This window comes from Hemicordylus capensis, chromosome 2 (assembly GCF_027244095.1).
Source record: "Hemicordylus capensis ecotype Gifberg chromosome 2, rHemCap1.1.pri, whole genome shotgun sequence".
Taxonomy (NCBI): Eukaryota; Metazoa; Chordata; class Lepidosauria; order Squamata; family Cordylidae; genus Hemicordylus; species Hemicordylus capensis.
The window spans coordinates 131,392,276-131,413,378 of NC_069658.1; the positions used below are offsets into that span (position 1 = coordinate 131,392,276).

At 41.0% G+C, this 21,103-nt stretch overlaps 1 protein-coding gene across 7 annotated transcripts in view; it reads left to right on the forward strand.

Annotated features, from left to right (window-relative positions):
• Positions 1–21,103, forward strand: part of SVEP1 (sushi, von Willebrand factor type A, EGF and pentraxin domain containing 1) — a 249,175-nt gene that overhangs the window by 102,355 nt on the left and 125,717 nt on the right. For all 7 annotated transcript variants that reach the window (XR_008316279.1, XM_053296616.1, XM_053296613.1 and 4 more), the window contains 8 exons: positions 2,313–2,474; positions 3,075–3,236; positions 6,635–6,796; positions 8,979–9,070; positions 13,279–13,375; positions 14,587–14,700; positions 17,220–17,333; positions 19,730–19,931. Coding sequence is in view for 6 of the 7 variants with exons in the window: in XM_053296616.1 (XP_053152591.1) it covers positions 2,313–2,474; positions 3,075–3,236; positions 6,635–6,796; positions 8,979–9,070; positions 13,279–13,375; positions 14,587–14,700; positions 17,220–17,333; positions 19,730–19,931 (1,105 nt within the window). In the remaining variant the exon portion in view is untranslated. The remainder of the gene's footprint in view (positions 1–2,312; positions 2,475–3,074; positions 3,237–6,634; positions 6,797–8,978; positions 9,071–13,278; positions 13,376–14,586; positions 14,701–17,219; positions 17,334–19,729; positions 19,932–21,103) is intronic.

The following is a 21,103-nucleotide window of genomic DNA, read 5'->3' on the forward strand; positions in this document are numbered from 1 at the left end:
AAATCAACAACTACAAAACCCTGTGATTTTTGGTGAATTCTTTACTCTTGTGGGGCATCCTTGGACTCCTAAAGGACAGTGGAGCATAGCAGGGAACTTTATTTGGCCCATTTACTGGTTTGGGGGGACAATTTGGGGTGATTTTTTTGTAGTCCAGGTACCTAACCCCATTATTCCCATAGCCCTAATGCTTTGTTATCCACGGATTCCCCCCCCCGCATGGAATGGAACTGCCGCGAATAATCGGGTTCTCCTGTAGTCTCTGTTTAACTCTGTTTTTCCTTACTATAAACCTTCCCACCTGGAGACAACCTCTGTGATATGCCCCATAGTAAAGAATACCTTTCTAGACTGGGGGAGAAAGTAACATTGGTATTACTTACCATGAAGGTTCTTTCTCTCCAGTGTATGGAGGGTATCCAACCCACCCTAGGTTTATGGGTGTGGTTCATATATAATTTGTTCTCATTTGGATCTTACTTCATTTTTTCCTTTTGGGGAAAAATATCCTGTTCGACTGTTATTGTTGCCTCTGGTGACCATCCTCAGGTTTGGCTTTCGTGCTGACCTTGTATCTGTTTTTTCTGTATAATTCTGTATTCTTGTGTGTTCTTTTCAGTATTTTTCCTGCATTTCTTCCTCTGGAGCCTTCCACAGTGGCAGCTTCACAGGACAGTCACAGAACTGGGAGGAGCTTGACCAGGGGCATCTTGGGATAGCTTCTAATCTACTTAAAGAGTCCTGTCTATTGGGAGCAAGTGGGCATGACAACCCATAGTAAAGGATACCCTCCATACACTGGGTAGAAAGAACCTTCACGGTAAGTAATGCCAACGTTAGTTTTTGGTGCTAAGTTCTACACAGCTATATATTGTTTCATTGTACAGTAGCATTTGCTTTCCAAGATAACTTTCCATGGTGTTCTTGTGATCTCAAACATTTGTTTTCTGTATCTTGGGTCAGTTGAAATGGATATGTTCTTCCTTAGCACATGCCAACCATTCATTCTACAGCTCAATGCATGTGTAGGCAGAATTATATGAGAGCTGCTTCTCAGTGGTCTAGGTCCGTTCCACCTGGTTAATGTCTATAGCGTGGAGTCATAGGGGGTGGTTCTTTCCCACAACACCAGCATTGCTTCTCTCATGAGAGTTGGCAACACAAGGGTGGAAAGGAACCATATTATTCAGCCAAGCCATGTTGCTCCTCTCAATGGAAGTTATGGAAACAGTATGAGACCAGACTGTGAGGAAGAGGCTACCAGGCTGCTCCAGAAGGTTTTTTGATCAAAGTAATTAGTGATTTAAAATGATTGACTTTTCTGTTCTCTCAGTTGCTGCCTTCGGGCAAAATACAGATTTGTGCCTCAGATTTGTGCCTGTACTATTGGTTGCAATTATGGAAACCAGGACATGTATTAATTAATCTGGGCAAGGAAAGGCATAAGTACCCATTTGATCCCCTCACCCCGTGTTAAGCTTCAGATTCCCCCCACCCCACCATACTAGGGCATGGCCAAGATATGTGTGAAACAATAATAAGTAGCTATAAAGTGCCTTTCTCATCACTGATCAAGCCCAGTGTGCCTATACTCATTAGTGATGAGCCAGAAGCATTTCTTGGTTAAATGGTCATTTCCTTGACCATTTCCTCACTTCTGATATGCATCTTCAATTATCAGTAGACATACTAGGCTCTGCCCAAAATGTGATGTGCAGATGGCATGATTTCTAACTGCACATGGGAAATCAAAATGGGGACATTTGTCCCTTTTTAAGCACAGCATCTTTCTTTCATTGGAGGTATTTTGTAGTTTATTTTAGGTGTGCTTAAAACAAACCTATGTGATTGCCGATCAGTTTTATTGATTCCCAGGTTTTTTCATGATCGACAAATACAGATTAGGTACTGTTTTACAGATGCATGAAATGGATACTGAAATGGTTACTAGTTTCCAAGGATAGCAGATAGAATGGTAAAATTATTTCAGACTGCTGGTGGGGAAATGCATGGTTGAATGCTCCTCCATATAGAAAAATTATCTGCACATTACAAAATAGTATGTCAGGAAGAAAGCTAGATTAAAATCCTTCTTCCTGACATTTCTGTGTGCAGAATTTTTGTGTGTCATAGAGTATTCAGTTGTTTGAACACCCATCTGCGGTGTAAAATGGTGTAGTCGATACTTAGGTATACTTGTCATCTGCTGTTTGTGATAACTAGACCATGGGAAACAGCTAGCGTGGATAAAGGTTTAGTTATATGTTCCATGGCTAACTTTTAATTTCATATTTCTTTTGGTTCAATCGTAGTGAACTGCCCTTTAGGTACTTACTACTCTCTGGAACATCATGCGTGTGAAAGTTGCTGGATTGGATCTTACCAGGATGAAGAAGGTCAGCTAGAATGTAAGAACTGTCCATCTGGCAGCTACACTGAATACTTCCATTCCAGAAGTGTATCTGAATGTAAAGGTGAGAGGTTAACAATCTCTCTCTCTCTCTCTCTCTCTCTCTCTCTCTCTCTCTCTCTCTCTCTCTGTAATACACTAAGGTCACATGTAGCAAAGCCTTCCCCCGCTGTAGCCACGACCAGTGAAAATGCGGAGGCGGTCATAAGTTGCAGAATTGTAAATGTAGTATTCAAAATCCATCCTTTTTTGCACATATTTGATTTTTAATACATCAAATAATTCCCAAGCTTTTCTCTTTTCCTCAACAATTTGTCCAACTCATAATCGGTTTTCTATGTGCAATCTCCACATCAAAAGCAATCCTAATCACCAGATATACTTCTTTATTCAAATTTTGTTATAGAGTGGAATATATTTCAGAATATGCTTTAAACAAAATAATCAGCTCTTTCTGTAAATACATTTGGTGGCAGATGCTCTGTGCTAATTGTATTTTGTAAGCTGTTGTGAGATGCAGATCCTCGAGGCTTATAAATAGGCAGCTACACTTTGTTTCAGAGGTTATTCTGCCATTGGCTTACTAGTTTATTGGCTAATGGACTTGATACATAGTTGAGACTGCATATTGCTTAATTCTGATGTACTGTTCTTCCATAATTAGCTCAGTGCAGCCCAGGAACCTATTCTCCAAATGGCCTTGAGATTTGTGAATCATGTCCACTTGGCAAATATCAGCCTGTAACTGGATCTAAGCATTGCATTTCTTGCCCAGTTAATATGTCAACCGTTAAAAGAGGAGCCATGGATGTATCAGCGTGTGGAGGTTGGTGTCATTTACATTCTGGAAAATAGCATGTTACCAAATGTGCAGTATAACCCAACTTTCCTGATCCTTACATTACTGAAATATTTTTTAGCATTATGTCTTTCTAACTCTGTTTATCAATTAAGGTTTCTGAGAAATGTAACACAGATGGAGTAGAACTGGACTTATAATTTTGCAATACAGAAATAAACCTTGTGAAACCTCTCTTTGGAGAGATATGTAGAATTAAACTTTTTGTTTATCCATAGAAAAACATGACTTAGTGATTTCCAGTAGTTAACACTGGTACAATACGAGATCATTCCTATTACCATTGGTGCCTTTATTCACTTTTAACAAAATAAACTTTGGGAAGAGTAAGCATTTTATTTATATTGTTTCCTGCCAGGCCTGCACATTTTGCAACCACCAGCCAAGTAGGGAATTTCACCAAGAAATAAACCTCCTGGTTTTGCTGCCTGACTGTGTATGCAAAAACTAGCAGGCCATCATACATGGCAAATAGGCCCAAGCTCATCTTGATAGGTCACAAGTGGTACAGTCCTGAAGTAAGCAGTAAAATTTGTATCTGCCTGAATATGAAGAAAGATTTATTTGATCATAGGAATTTCACAAAGACTAAGGGCCAAATTACAGATTACCTTACATACATAGTTTGGACTTGGATTTGTTTTTTCTATTTAAATAGCCTCAGGGAACTTGGTGCATGAAGAAATGTGTATTTAGTCCTCTGCCCTGTTAACTAGGGATGTGCAAGCCATTTCGAGCTCAAAATGTTTCAACTCAAAATGGGCCATTTTGAATGTTTTGAGATCGAAACATAGCACCCCTAAAATAAAGGGCCTGTTTTGAACTCAAAACAGAACAACCCCGTTTCGAGCGAAACATTTTGAGTGTTTTGAGCATCATCCTGGAGGCCTGTTTTTCTCTTGCTGATTGGTTTTCTGGCACTGGCTTCCGATTGGTTCTTTTCTTCTTGGTTGGCTTGTTATCATACAGATCAAGTGTTGTCATGGGCAACTATGCCCCCGTTGGCTGGGGGCGGAGGGGGGGAGGAGAAACACAAAAGGAGGGGATTTCATATTCAAAATGTATTCAAAAGGACTGGGAGGCAGAGAGAAAAAGAACCCTTATACTGTGCCTCTCTTGAAGAACAGGACAGGAGGAAGGAAGGTTGATTTTGTGGTTTTCTTTTCTCACCACTGAATATAATATGCTGTGCTATTGGTGCTATAACGATCTGATTTTGCTGGATCTCAGATTGACAAAGGCAGATTTTAGGTGCATTCCTTCCTTGAGTTGTGGTTTGTTTTGTTTGTGAGATAGTATTGTAGTGAAAAATGGACAGTGGCAGGCAGCTCTCTGTGTGTCTGTGATATTATTTGGTGATTGCTGTGATGAGTTCCATGTCTGGCCTGGAGACCAAGTTGTGAAGTTGCTCTAATTGAGCTTATGGCTATGCTTGCTGCTAAGTAAGAATGCTGCTGTGGCAGCTGTTGCAATGTTAGGAAGTAAAGAATCATAATTGTGTATGAGAGAGCGAGTTGTGCCAGTGATGTCATTACAGCACAGGCACTGTGGCTGGCAGTGGATTCTGGGTCAGTGATTCTTTTTTGGCCATTTTTGGATGGTGTTTGAAATGTGTGCTCTGTGTTGGGAGGGACAGATTCCCTTTTACTGTGTGCTTCTGCAATTTTTTTCTGGGCAGGGTTGCAAAATGCATTGCAAATTGCAATGCAAAACTTGTGTGCACTGCAGTCTGTGAATACAGCTTGTTCCAGCCATAGGGAACAATGGAGAAACACAAAATACTCCATTGTTCCTCTAGGATCCTAGGTGGGGTTGGGTGAAAGGTGAAAAATTTGTTTAAAATTCCCCGCTTGCCCATTTCTTCTGTGGGTTGGGTGGTAGGTAGCACCCGTGATGCCCTACCACCCAACCTACTTTGGTATCCCTAGGAGCTACCTAGGAGCTACCCATGCGGGATAATGGGGTGTTTTGAGTTTCTCCATTGTTCCCTATAGCTGGAACACTCAAAACACTCAAAATGTTTAGTGTTTGTTTCATCAAAACAGCCAGCTCAGCCACTTTTTCAACGAAACATTTCAACCATTCTGCATTACATTTTGAGCTGTCCCGTGCTAACAGGGCAAAGAGGCACCTTTTAACGTGGTGATTCTCTTTATTTAGCAGGGGGAGAGTAACTAGCCCTACAGTACCTCCAGTGACTGTTGCTGGTGTCTATCTTATGTTTCTTTTTAGATTGTGAGCCCTTTGGGGACAGGGAGCCATCTTATTTATTTATTATTTCTCTGTGTAAACCGCCCTGAGCCATTTTTGGAATTGTGGTATAGAAATTGAATGAATGAATGAATGAATGAATGAATGAATAAAATCCATTTCGTGCACATCCCTACTGTTAGCCCCAGATGTTGGTGCTCATGGCAGCTTCACTCCAGTCTCATTTCAGCTACCGGATATGTGACCACAGTTCAGGGGCAAAGCGTTAAATAACCCCTCCTCATGTGCTATGGTCTCAGTCTTGATTGTGCCTCTCTGTAGCTGTTATTTAAGTGAAGGGGGAAACAAAAACACAGGGCCGAACTATGCATTTAACATAATGTGTAGCTTGCCATAATCTTGTAGTGGTTAGAATGCTGGACTAGGACCGGGGAGACCCGAGTTCAAATCCCCATTCAGCCATTATACTAACAGGGTGACTCTGGGCCAGTCACTTCTCTCTTGGCCTAACCTACTTCACAGGGTTGTTGTGAAAGAAAAATGTAAGTATGTAGTACACTGCTCTGGGCTCCTTGGAGGAAGAGTGGGATATAAATGTAATAATAATAATAATAATAATAATAATAATAATAATAAAAATAAAAAAATATCCTATTGAATTCAGTGGGGCTTATTTCTGAATAAACCTTCATAAAATGGGGATGTAAATATTGAGATTAAGGGTCAAACTAGACATTTTGTAGAAATATCATTTGGCTCTTATTTAACCTGAATGCTTAATATCCTCCTCTTCTTATTCCTCACTCAAAGATGCATTCCTCAAAAGAATTGTCGTCATGTACATTTAGAGGAGCCACCTAATGGCTCAGCGGGGGAATGCTTGACTATCAAGCAGAAGGTTGCCGGTTCGAATCCCCGCTAATGTGTTTCCTGGAAACACCTATATTGGGCAACAGCGATATAGGAAAGTGCTGAAAGGCATCATCTCACACTGCGCGGGAGGAGGCAATGGTAAACCCCTCCTGTATTCTACCAAAGGAAACTCACAGGGCTCTGTGGGCGCCAGGAGTTGAAATCAACTTCACAGCACACTCACATTTAGAGGAGATGATGGTAAGGCAGCAGTTAAAATAATTTTATTTTACACTTTGCAGAGCCTTGTCCAGCAGGAACATTCTCTCGCTCTGGTTTAATGCCCTGCCTCCCCTGCCCCAGGGACTATTATCAACCTGATCCAGGAAAGTCCTACTGCCAGTCCTGTCCATTTTATGGAACTACAACTGTGATTGGTGCCAGATCTATAACAGACTGCTCAAGTAAGTGATATAGTTTTCTCTATATGATCAATTGGCATTAGGAAGGATTACTGATGAAAGGTGCACAATGGAAACAGTAGGCCAAATCTACACACACTACAGATGCTTATACGTTTTAAGCAGAAGCTAGTTGTACACTGACTAGCAGAAGGCAGATGGGAGAAACTGACAATCCCTGTCCCATGCTAGCAATAAACAGAAAAGGGCCTCTTTATGAGCCATCAAGCACTTTGGGCCATCTGAACTGATCCTATAACTGGATGGATTAGCATCCTGACCCCTCAGAATGACTAGGGACAGCAGACACTGATCTTCATTGTCCACCTTCTAAAACTATTCCTCTTCCATAATCTTTCCATGGCAGACAAGCCCGAGTCCCTGCTCTCGAAGTCCAAAGTCCTGGGATGCTTGTTTGATAGACTTCTAATAAAAGCTGCTGCCTGTTTTTTCTCACATATTCTAGTGGGACAAGATCCTCCTTTGTTCCCCATTTTCCCCACTGTGTGCACAATGTATATTTATATTTATTTATTTTTAATTGTTAAATTTGCATACCGCCTTTCATTAAAACAATCCCAGGCGGTTCACACCGTAAAATTAAAACAAGACTATAAAAATTACACAATTAAAATATTAAGCTAAAAATATTAAAAAATAGATCTGACTAAAAAGATTTAAAATACAAGCACAATATAACAATGCAAAATACAAAGCAGCAGTATATCACCAGAAGCTCCTAGGTATTCAGATAATATTTTCATTTCTGCGCAATTGTTTTAATGTATGAGAAAGATTAGTGGGAATACTGATTTTGGCCTCCTAGTTCTCTGATCCTGGCAATCAACATGGATGCTGGATGTGAGGAATCTGTAGCTTTTTCTCTCTCATTCTTTCTGAGGCACCTTGGATGAGAATTCTGCTAAGGATCCACAGCTACATCATTGGTCTTTTCTTATTAAGACATTGCTAACGCTCTCTAGAGGGACAAGATCCATTCACTTTCATGACTTTGTATTGACAACGTTCTATAGCTAAGGGCCAAACTATATTACATTACATTGAGCACACAGACCTTGTGTTTTTAGGGCTTTTTACTCAGCAGCCACAGAGGGGGCTGATCAAGATTAGATTTCAATTGACAAGCAGAGAATATCTTTGCCACTGTACCATAGACCTGCCAAAATCATGCCTACAAAGTTGCTATTATGAGCTCCAGGAAAAAGGTTTCCATTGGCAACAATTGAAGTCTTCCTGCTAGGGCTGATAGCAGCTTTAGGGGCACATTTTTGTCTCGGACCATAGCAGGGAAGTTTAGATACCTCCTCCCTGATGCCACATTCCTGATCCTGATCACCTTTAGCACACCTGCAACTGCTATTTAAGTTTTTTAAAAATTGTTTGGCAGGGCCAAACTATGTGCTTAGCATAACCTGTAGTTTGACATTCATGACTCTCAGCCTTCAAACAGAAACAAATGACTTCATGAATTTGGGTACCGAATTAAGAATCTAACTACATCTGCCACTGTCATGTGTTTAAACTCAGATCTTTTCCACTCACCTAGCTCGAGCAGGGTTGGAGATCTGTTTATAACAGCAAATTTGGTGCAATGATGAGAGAACAGAACCTTCTCCTCTCCACAGCTTACTTCATCACAGTCTGATCTCATCTGAGGTGTTTTTTTCATCTCATCTGATAATGGACGTGTGCTTGACTGAGAGAAAGGTATTGGAGAGACATGTTACAGGGAAGTAAGTAGAGGGTGGTAAGGAAGAAGAGTTCATTGTCTCTCACCAGCATGCCACTTTTGCTGTTCAGATAAGTTAGCAGCCCCTTTTCTACATCTATGAGGAAGATGGTTATTTAAACATATGGATTTGCCACTGCCACATCCAGTTGAACCCTAAGTAACCTGCTGGCTCCCCACCGTTTTCTGTGATCTGAGCTTCAACTCATAGTTAACATAGGTTTGAGTCTAGCTGAGGCTGTAAAACAGTTTGGGGTACTCAGATTTTTAATTGAACATGATTTGATTTGATTTGAGATTGAATATCTATTTGTAGCCCTGCAAACTAAGCTGAGTCCTTTTCCGACCATTACATCATTGATTGTGTTGCAACCTTGACTCTGAGGACCTTGTTAATGGAATTTTTACAACTGCTTTCTTATTAATCCCATTTAGGCTTTGGCTCTACTTTCTCAGCAGCAGAAGAAAGTGTAGTGATGCCAGTCTCTCCAGAAAATATCAGTAAGAAATACAAAGTCAGCAGACAGGCAAGAACAAATCATATTTTGTTTGTTAGCACTCCTACCACAAGTACACACATCTTGTGTGAATATTAAACAGTTATTGGCCTTGCGTAATATGGTTATAAGACCAAAACTATTTGATTTATCTGGTGGTTGTCTTCGTGAGTTGAAAAATGCCTCCTTTTTGAGGTGCTTTTTGACACTCATTGCTAACATATTTGTGTTGCAATACTCTTCTTCTTGGTGTTGTTTTCTTCTTTTTGCCCTCTGTGTCCTTGATCTATTTCCCCCTCATCTAATCCAGTTAGCTGTGACAACCCAAGTGGTTTTGCCAGTGATGTCACAATGCTGCACCTGATTTCACCAAAATCTATAAACAAAGTCATTAGTGTCACTACAACCAGTCAAATTAAATAGCAATGTTGACAAATGAGGCTGAGGATAGTGAGAATAAAGGAGGGAAATCAGCAGTAGAATAAAGAGGCATCAAATGGCATCAAAACAGTGGTGCTCATCCAGAGCAACACACAGTGGACACACCAGGAAGATGTGTGTCTATGTTTGTGTGTGCTGTGGGAAACTTTTCCTATCTGCACAGTGTTGGGTGCGCAGACAGCAGAGCAAATTTTGACATTTTACACTGCCTCTGGAAGTGCCTGAAAATATGTCCCTGAAGCTATGCAAGCCTTTAGGACATATTTTCAGGTGACACAGGCATTTCCAGTGGTAGTGCAAAATGTCAAAATTCACTTCTCCCAACTGTGCACATGGGCATAGTGGTAGCAGAAAAGTGTGAAAGTGCCTTCCTGAGCACAGTTCCTACAGTGATTTGCTGTAGATGTCAATTAGTGTGAATGTCCAGCTGTGTTCTGTTTGCTAATTTCTTAATGTTAGGAAATATTTGGCATAGTTCTTGTAATACTGAATTTATTTCTTAATAGAGGAAACAGCAATTGCTATAACTGATGTCTTCTTGAATTAAATTACTAACAAGAACTTCGATTTAAGCATATTGGTATGTATAAACTCTATGACAGCCAGAAGTGCCAAAGATATTTTAGTCTCCATAAAACTCATTATTCTGCAGATATCACAACAAAAGCATTCATACTTTTCTTAAAATTCATTCTCCCAATAATAATTTGAGTAGCAATTCACCAGAATTTTAAAATTTTATTTTATAGTTATTCAGTTTGGCCAAGAGCTAACTTGCAAAAACTGATTGGGCTTGGGTCATTAGCATTAATATAGTGTGAAAGTACAGTCCCAGCTAATTGAGATCAGAGGAAATTTGCAGTTTCTCAGAAAACCACAGAAAAAAATATCAACCAGACTTGAGATGAAACTGTTCAGGTAGCAGGAATTTCTTTTACTCTGTACAGTGCCACCTGTTTCCATAGAAACAGGATGTGAAACTTCAGGTTTGGGAGGGTACAAATTGCATCTGATTGTACATGAAAGAATAGCAGCCTAGTCAGAGATTTTCCTCAACTCAGTTCCTCTCCTTCACCTAAGTGATCATGGTGTATCACCACCTTGTGGAGGGGCAGCATGGTTAGAAGGGCTTCCTTGCTAACCAGCTGTGTTGTTCGATGCAGCTGGCCCTGTGCATAGGAACAGCAAAGCAGTTGTTCAGTTAGCGTATCACAGCTGTCCGCCCAATGGTTTGAAAATAGGAGGTAGATTTCAGGCAATACAGAATTGTCAGACTTAACCCCAAACTCAAAGGTGGTGAAGTTCTCCGAGCTTAAGTATTCACCCCCATGCATATGAAAAAGTGACACATATACAACGAAATAGGAGGCATTCATATTATCCCCTGCTAACAGCGCAAAGAGGCACCTTTTACAGTAAAAAGGCAATTTTACAGTGGCGGGCTCTTATTTTTAGAAGGAAGAAAGCAGCTGTTCTACCCAACTCCAGGACCATGTATCTCCTGTGGATGTTGCTGGTGTCTAATTGGTGGCTTAAAAAAATAATAATTCTGAGTTCTTTTCAAACATCTTATTACTTTTTCCGTGTAAACTGCTTTGAGAACATTTTTGTTGGAAAGTGGTGTAATAACAACAACAACAACAACAACAACAATAATAATATTTGAAATATATCCAATTATTTATTATATTTGTGCCCCATTTTCCAGGCAAAAAGGCTCCTAGGGTACTTACAAGAAACTATTTCAACAAGATAGACAGGACTATTGTGTGGCAGGGCTTGGAAGAGTGGGGATGTTTGCACTGAACAGTTCTCGCTTCAGGTTTTTGTTTGTTTCATGCATTTTAAGTGGCTTTTCCCTTAAATTGCATCCTTCTGGGCATTTTGAATTAAAGGCAATTGCTGAATCTTCATTAAAAAAAACCTGCAATCAGTATTTTGATGACTGCAGAGAGGAACAGCTCTGTCTTATCTATATTATGAAATAAATTGCCTCTAAATACTGCGGCATTGCTTAGGGCCTGGTGGAACATTGAGAAGCTGACTTGGTCAGTTGCAAGAGATGATGGTGAAGGAGTGAGAAACTGCTCCCACTCATGCCCTGTAGTTGCTGGTGGCTGCTGATTAGGGGGCCCTGGGGTACAGAGCTACCCTTTTGCATCCTTCTTTATTTGCTCCAGTTGCCAGTGCCCTGGCTTGCAGATGGCACTGAGCCCCTGAGGTGCTTAAACAGAGAACTTGGACAGAGGCTCGATTGCTGTTCAAATAGGGAGGGGGGTATTACAGAACCCTTTATTTGTGTCTTCTCTTGTATAGGAGAAAGCAGCTGAAATGCATAATGACTGGGCCCATAGGATGAGGAGCTGAACTGAGAACTAGATGGGAAGGGGCCAGATTAATGGGCCAGATTAATTCCAGTCTTGCAGATGTCTATCACTGGAGAGTGGACTAGTCCCTTAATGTAGCGAAATCATGTGCAGTGATGGGGCTAATATATATATATATATATATATATATATATATATATATATATATATATATATATCTCAGCCCTATCATTTCTGAGATCAATTTTTTATATATATAAAAAAAATTGATCTCAGAAATGATAGGGCTGATATTGTGACTATCAAAGCATGTGTATATGCAGAGTGTGCGGGCCTAGAGTAGCACCCCTCATGCAACCCCCCCCCCCAGCCCTAAGAGTCTGGTGCACACCCCATGTTCAAGAAGCACTTAGTAAGATTGGAAACACATTGCTGAGAACTCGCAACAGTGTGTGCGCAGGAGGATGGGGGAGTTGTGTGAGGGGTGCTGCTCCATGCTCATACACCTTTCTTACACACATGCTTCATTAATTAAGATGTCAGCCAGTGCAACCAGTTCCAAAATAAATGCATAAATATTCAGGGACCTTTTCAATACAGGGACTTCACCAGATGTTGCTGAGAGATTGTAAGAAAGCTAAACAAAACCACAACCAAAAAGATGTTCCTGTTTGCTAAAAGCAGTCTGGCACGATAGTTGACTAGAATACTGAAGAATTCCTGAAAGTAAACACTGAAATGTGGCTCTGTCTTAAGCCTTGTTGCACCAACAAATAAAAGAATGATGTTGCAATTGCTGTTAGCCGCACATCTAAAAACATGATGTTACAATAATGTGATAGTGCCCCTATGACCATGTTGCAGGCAAATTCAGCACTGCAAATATATATGGTCATGATATATCTAGAACTAAATAGTATGCACCTGTGTTGGCTTATTCTTAGAGTGGAATAGCGCCTTTGTCCTTGTGGTTCAGGCCAAGTGGAGGACATTATCCACTACTTCTTAGACTGTCCCATCTATGATGTGATCAGGGGAAAAATGCTGGGTCAGATTATAGATAAATGTAAGGGTTCAGATGTGGAATATCTCACTTATCTTCCTGCTGATGCATTTCCATATGTCAGTTGTCAAGTTGCTACTTTTGCCTTGCTTTCTTTTAAACTCAGAAAGCAATTTATATGTTATGCCCTGTTCTAAACTGTAACGTTGGTTTTCGTTTAACTTGACTGCTGAAGTAACTTTACGGTATGCTGAGTTGCTGTTTTGTTTCTTTTATGTCATGTTTTATGTTATGCTATGTTATGTTATATCTTGTTATGTCCTGTGGTCACGAGCAAGTTATTACTTACTTACTAGAGGACAGTTGGTAAGTGGGAACTAGTTTACTGTTTGCAGATGAATAGGCAGGGTTTTGTTTACATGATTGCATTGCTTTACTACTAATTGTGTCATTTCCATTGTCAATAGGTTTTTCACGAGTGTTTCCTAGAACCATGTCATAATAGTGGCACTTGCAAACAAGTTGGAAGTGGATATATTTGCATATGCCCACCTGGATATGAAGGTAAAGAATAGTGTTAGAATACACTCTAACAGCGTATGTCAGTTTTTGAAAAGCCCATAAAATATATAAAATGGACCTTATTGAATTGTCCTTCACTAATGAACATTACAGAATGTCTGTCCATCTACACATACCACATGCATTTTTATGAACAGTCAAAATGAACAGAAGAAATGAAGGCATATAATGAATCATCATAGGGATTCATTATGAGGAAAAGTTATTATACACCAAAGAATCCAAACACTTGAAAAATAGCAACTGCACATTTTACTCCATAACTCCACTTCTACAAGGACTAGGGTTTAGCTTTTTTTTAAAAAAAATTTAAAGCTGGCGCTCTATGTTAGTTTTAGGATAGGGCAACTTCAGGTCCCCATTATTTCCTATGGCAGAAATATACAAAATTGGTTAAAACCTTTTAAAAAATATTAAATATCTACCAGGTACCCCACCGCCTTGAGATTTGGGTGGTAGGTGGCATCCATGGGGACCTACCCACCCCCAAATTTGTGGTCCAAATCAAATTTGTGGTCCAAATCCAATTTGAATCTGGGGTGATTCAGGGGGACAGATTTGGACACAAGAGATCAGGGATGATTCAATTCAGGCACAAATCAAATTAAAAAAATTGATTTGTTCACTTCCCTAAATACAACCATAATCTGAAAACCAATGTGTACTTATTGGGAATAAGTACCCCATGAACTCAGTGGCTAGCATCCAGACTAATATTACATGTGCTGAATAATGCTTCATGGATACAACAGGGGAGCAGTGATTTATACCACCCAAAAATATGTCTCTGAGGGTCCTGCAGCCCTCAGATACATATTGGGGGGGGGGACAAAGGGCTACAGAGGTGAAATATTATTTAGCACACTCAGCATTAGTCCAATAAGTCAACCAATAGTCAATCAATAAGTCTTAGTTCTCAGGAGACATGTATGGGATTAAGACAGCATGTCTCATAACTTTAGCTAGATCAGGAACTATGACTTTCACATGGCCCATTGCCATATAAACCTTTGTGTTTAAATAGTAATAACTGTGTTTTGATAGACAATGTAATGCTTTGATAAATTTACCAGTCCAGGCATATGCAATATAACTTGAGCCACATTTATATTTATTATAAGTTTTGTTTTGCTTTTTTAAAATTATTTTGCTTTTTTAAAAAAGTTCTTGTGTTCTTTTGGATTGTATCCTAGGCTTAAAATGTGAAATGGAGATTGATGAGTGCAAGTCATCCCCCTGTCTCAACAAAGGCATTTGCAAGGATGGCATTGCAACATTCCTTTGCCAGTGCCAGCCAGGCTACACAGGTGACAAATGATAAATTAAGACATCAACTCCATGTTGCATGTATTTATTTTAAGTATGGGTCAAATACCCATAGAATCTGTTGCCTTTTGAACTTTCTACAATGGACAATGGGTTGGAGATAGAACTTTTATTATACTTTGTATTGCTGCAATATGCAGGAAGTATAATGTGTATGTGTGTTTAGTATCTGTTATGCACATATTTTTGTATAATCAAAATTGTCACAGGCTGCAATCCAAAGTATGCCCCACAGAAATTATTTATTAAGGTTGTACTTGACCTTTCCTCCTGAGAACTCAGAGCAGTTTACATGTGGTTCCCTGGAAATCTTCTGTCCTGACAGCTTGCGGGGCCAGACCTGCTTAGTTTCAGTAGCAGAGCAGTGTCTTGGGTAGAAATGGTTGATGGGGCTGAAAGTCTAAGAATTAGTACTTGTGTTCATGAAACACTGATAGAATAATATCTGAAATTTATTTTAGAAGAAGAAAAGCAAAACATGCTTTACCACTAACCTGTGGTCCCTTGTTTTGTGGAAGCCTTAGACTTAATACATTTTTTAGGCTTAATATACCTGGATCCTCAGTCTTGGGCAGGCACCAGAAATACATGTGAGCAAGCTTACTGAGTAATTTGGACAAATTAAAATACACTGGAACCAAAGTAAAATTACTGGTCTGTATTGCCAGACACAGTGGCCGACCTGCCACACAGTGTACCACGGGCAATTCTGCACCCACTGCCCATGGTGCAACCTGCATCTAAAACAATGTCTGCGCTGTTGCCCAGGAGTTGTAGAAGACTTATATATGTTTTATGAATTGTTTTAATCACTCTCAAGTCACATTTGACCCCAACTATCAGCCAAGGGTTAAAGGTTATGCCTAATAACACAATAAGGTCATTCACATGGTCCAGATCCCTGGCGGCTACAGAGGGGGAAGGTAGGAGTATACCTACCTTTTCCTACATGACCACAGTGATCCTTGCACTACACCACTCAGTCAAGCATAGGAACCTGCCATATACTGAGTCAGACCATTGGTCCATCTAGCTCAGTATTGTCTACACAGACTGACAGCGGCTTCTCCAATGGTTTAGGCAGGAATCTCTCTCAACCCTATCTTGGAGATGCCAGGGAGGGAACTTGGAACCTAGATGCTCTTCCCAGAGCAGCTCCATCCCTAAGGGGAATATCTTGCAGTGTTCACACATGTAGTCTCCCATTCAAATGCCAATCATGGAGGGCCCTGCTTAGCTAAAGGGACAATTCATGCTTGCTACCACAAGACCAGCTCTCCTCCTAAGCCTGGTTTTGCACGCACGTGAGAACCACTGGAATTGGGCCCGATCCCAGCAGCTACACAGCTGTAAACCCACCTAAGTAGCCTCCCTTTAAAATGAGGTTCAGGGAGAGAGTGCTCTCTTAACCTCATTTACTTGCTCATGTCTGCTGCAGCTGGCACACTTGGGGGGGGGATCCCAATAACGCACTGCACACTTATTGTTGGAGCTCCGGTACATTATTGGCACTCCAGGGGTGGGGCAAGATTATTGGAGCCAGCATGGTGTAGTGGTTAGAGTGCTGGACTAGGACTGGGGAGATCCGAGTTCAAATCCCCATTCAGCCATGAGACTTGCTGGGTGACTCTGGGCCAGTCACTTCTCTCTCAGCCTAACCTACTTCTCAGGGTTGTTGTGAGGAGAAACCCAAGTATGTAGTACATCACTCTGGGCTCCTTGGAGGAAAAGCGGGCTATAAATGTAAAAATAAATAAATAAATAAATTGGAGCTGTGGCGAACAATGCAGCACTCTGGAGGCCAGGCAAACACAACCCAGCCTCCAGAAATCCCACAATGCACTGCACAAGAAGAGCGGTGCATTGGGGGACTTCCACGCAAGCCGCGCACTCTAGGTGCCCAGCTCTGTGTCTGCTTGGGCTGCAGGTAGAAGGGTGCACTCATGCTCTTCTACCTGAGTAATTGCCTGTGGGAAAACCTCAGGCTGCCTGGTGGGGGCAGCACCGGGATTGGTCTCAATCCCGGTACTTCACACAAGCAGCCCTACCCAGGTAGGGCTGTGCATGACTGGATAGGGCTGTTCGGGTGAACAGCCTTAATATCTCTTTGCATGCTATAATAAATAGAAATAAATAATGTAGCTCTGTATATGTTGTGGCCAACCACATCAAATGTACTGTAGCCCATTGGGGAATTAGTAAAGTTACTGATTCTGTCTACTTTGCACTGGGGGCGGGGGAAGCAAACGCCACAATATATTGCTGGCTGTGCTTGGGATTGCCGTAAAGTCGTAGCCATATAACCCATTATGAAACCTGGCATTATGTGGCATGCATGGGAAATACGTGAGACTGCATAATACCTGCCGAGAAGATAAACAAAATGTGTGTGCTTACAACTAACGGGTGTTTAAAAAATATATTGACTGCTGTCCTGAGTGTGTACACCTCAGTTCACACAAGTGCTGTTAATATACTCTGTAATAATTATTATTTAAAGGCTTGCTTTGTGAAGAAGATATAAATGAATGCAGTTCCAATCAATGCCTGAATAATGCAGTCTGTGCTGATGATATCAATGCTTACCAGTGCTTATGTGCAAAAGGATTCACAGGTAAAAATTTGTCGGTTAGTTTGTTTGTTTAAAACAATTATACCCTACCTTTTGCATAAGTCTTAAGGAAGCTTAAAAAACAGAGGAAAAATACAATAAATCCATTTAAAAAAAACCCCAGTGGTTGACATCCTGACTAAATTTACTCCAGGAAGATCCAGTGAAATTAAAAGGACAAGTTAGAATGACTTACTTCTTTTCTTTTCAATGGGACTTCCTCAAGAAAATTTAGTCAGGATGTCAGCCAATTGCATCACTTGAGATGCCAGATATAAGAGAGCTAACCCAATTTTTAAAACATTTCTCTAGCCAATGATGGGGAAATTCAGCTGGAACAAATACATTTTTAAAAAGCACTGGAATGACACAAACAAGGGGGCCAGCCATATTTCCCAGAAGAGGAAGTTCTTCAGAGAGGAGGTCACTGCAGAGAAGACCTCGGGGCTCTCCACACGAGCAGACAATTCTCCCTGCAGATGACGATTACCGGAGCCAGTTGGGGCGGTGGGGGGGTCCCAGAATGCCCCACCCAAGTGCGCAGGGCATTCTGGTGAGCCCCCCCGATGCCGGGAGGCTTGTTGCCTCCCCGTTGGGGGTCTCCTTGTGAGTCGCCATGCCATGGAGCCGCGCCAAAGCAACACACAATCAGGTAAATGGGATTAGCGGAGCATGTGCTTCCCTAACCTCATTTAAGGGGGCACAATTACGTGGACTTGCTGCTGGGAGCCACATGGCTCCCATTGCAGCACATTACCTAAAGAAACCGGGCTGGGCTCCCTTAGCACGGTTTTGGCAGGTTGTGAGAATAGCCTCCTTGAGCCCAGGTGGACCTCCAACTGAGGCAGCAGACATAGGAGGCCCTCTTTCCCAGTTCTTAGTGGTTGCCAACCATTGGGCAGATTCAGAATGGAGAAGACAGCCTCTCAGTTAGGATCATAGGGAGCGGCCATATACTGAGTGAGATCATTGGTCCATCTAACTCAGTATAGGCTACTCAAACAGGTAGTGGCTTCTCCAAGGTTGCATGCAGGACGCTTTCTCAGCCCTGTCTTGGAGATGCCAGGGAGGGAACTTGGAACCTACATGCAAGCATGTAGATTCTCTTCCCAGAGCAGCCCCATTCCCTAAGGGAATTCCCTATATTTTACAGTGCTCACATTTAGTCTCCCATTCAAATGCCAATCAGGGAGGACCCTGCTTAGCAAAGGGGACAATTCATGCTTGCTGCTACAAGACCTGCTCTCCTCCCTTGATCCCAAATTGTTTGGGACTTTAATAATTGCTTGCACCCTGAATCGCTCCTGGAAACAAACTGGAAACCGAGATAGCTCATGGAGGATTGCTGTAATATGGTCTATAAGTCTGAATCCAGGCAGGACTCTCACAGCTGCATTCTGGACCACTGAATTTTTCCAAAGGGTGTTAAGGGAGCCCCCCCATAGAGCGTGTTACAGTAATCCAATCTAGATGTAACCAGGGTGTGAACTGCAGTAACCAGATCTGACTGAGACAGAAATGAAAACAGCTCTGCATGTTTGTTGAGATTAACAGAATAAACAGTTTCAGATTAATGTTGCCAATTCTCTAACTCAGGGTTTCTTAACCTTGGGCCCCCAGATGTTTTTGGACTACAACTCGCATCATCCTCAGCCACAAAGGTCATATCTGGGGATGATAGGAGTTGTAGTCCAACAACATCTGGGGGCCCAAGGTTAAGAAACCCTGCTCTAACTGGCTCTTGTGCCTTTAACAGCAGCTTCATCTGCAGATCTTGGCAAATGATAATGCTTGTATCCATGCCCTGAAATGTTTCGCCTGCTGATTCTGCTGTTTAAGAAGCACAATAGCAGGTCAGGACATTTTTTAAAAATCTGGTCATCTGGCATTCTTGCTTCAGATGCTTCCTATCATAATCAGCCCTCAGCACATTTTATGCTGCTTGCAAACTCTTGAAATTGAAAATTCTTACAATTCTTTTATCTTAAAAAAAAGAAAGTAAAATGAATATATGGTCTGAAGTTTCAGAATTCTGCCCTCAACATTACAAATGAACCCTGTTATATGAAAAAACAAGAGTTGACTGAAGTTTTAAACTTTAATATTTAAACATTAATATAGTAGCGTAATTTATCCCTGTGTCTCCTACTCAGCTTTATATAATATATAATATAATCCTGGAATGAATGGTTGGTATTTTTATGTAATTAATCCACATGTAGAACATTTCTGAAATTCCTTTATGTAAAAGAAAAAGGATCTCTGGTTTTTTGTTGTTTTTTTAAAAAATGTCATAGTCTCTGAAATCTAGAAAGTTCAGTATTTGAAGATTTCATACTGCTTCTGATTTTCTTTGCCTGTTCTACTCGGAGATTTTAACTTTGTACTTTTCTTCTCAGGTACTCACTGTGAAACAGATATAAATGAATGTCTTTCAAACCCCTGTTTAAACAAAGCTACTTGTGAAGATCAGATTGGGGCCTTCCATTGCAAGTGCCCTTCTGGGTTTATTGGTACCTTGTGTGAAAAGAACATTAATGAATGCCTTAGTAGACCTTGTAAAAACGGAGCCACATGCAAAGACAGTATCAATGGCTACAGGTAAAAGATGATGGGAATTGATTTAATTTATGGAATATTCAAGATCCCATGATATTGTTTTTTCAAAGATTCTAATAAAATGAAGAGAGGATGGAAACTGAACTATTAAATATACTCAATGACTGATAGATGAGAAAATTACACATAACAGTAGTTCATTGATTGATGCTAAAGTTAATGACTAAGTTAATGTTGAATGCTAGAATTTATTGTTTGTGTTGTTGTTTTGTTTTGGCCATTGGCCGTAAATAAAGTATCTATCTATCTATCTATCACATAACAGTCCCGTTGGAATTAAAAGGGCAAATTAGGCATTGTGTAGGGGCATTACCTAACTTGACCTTTTAATTTCAATGGGACTACTTGGTGTAATTTTCCTCATGTCAGCCAACATGCTTTCTAAAACTGGATGAAACATGTGAATTAAAGACATTTTAAACATACTCGTTGACATCCTGACTAATGAAGCCAGCACACTTCTAGGGAATGTGCCAGGAGCCCTTGCACAACTCTCCCAGTCCCCCTGTGTGTGTGCTGTTGCTTCAGAGCCCTTAAGAGTTCAAAGCACTCCTCACACTATAGAAGGACTGTGCAAGACTGGAAACACATTGCTGACTCTCAACCATGTGTTTCCAATCCTGCAGAGCCCTTCTGGAGCACAGGGAGCGTTTCAGACTCTAAGAGCTCTGGCGCAACGATACACGTGCAGGGGAACGAGGGGAGTTGCATGAGGGTTCCAGGTGCATCCCCACGGTCCTTAACAGCATGCCCACATCAGTAGTCAGGATGTCTAAGAGGTCTAACCTGCCTGAGATTAAACCCTGGCAAAGGAACAAAGGATGACTGTGAAAACGTGTTCTAGATTTCCCCCCTATGGACATCTCTATGGCTTTTATGTGGGGTTTTGGGGGTTTGTTTGTTTTTTAAATTAATATACTAACATTTGCTAGTCTGCAGACTTGGTTTGACTGGAGTATTATACTAGAGATAGGCAGGCAGGGGATACACATGCACATCTGCTCCAGAAATAATCAGTTTGCATTTCATGAATGGACAGTTTAATCTGAACTCTGAGTTAGGTCCAGAATAGGCTCTTAGGCCCTTGCAGTAACATAATCATTGTATACCTGGAACCAGTGGCCATAGTAACTTCTGTAGCCTTCACAAATGGG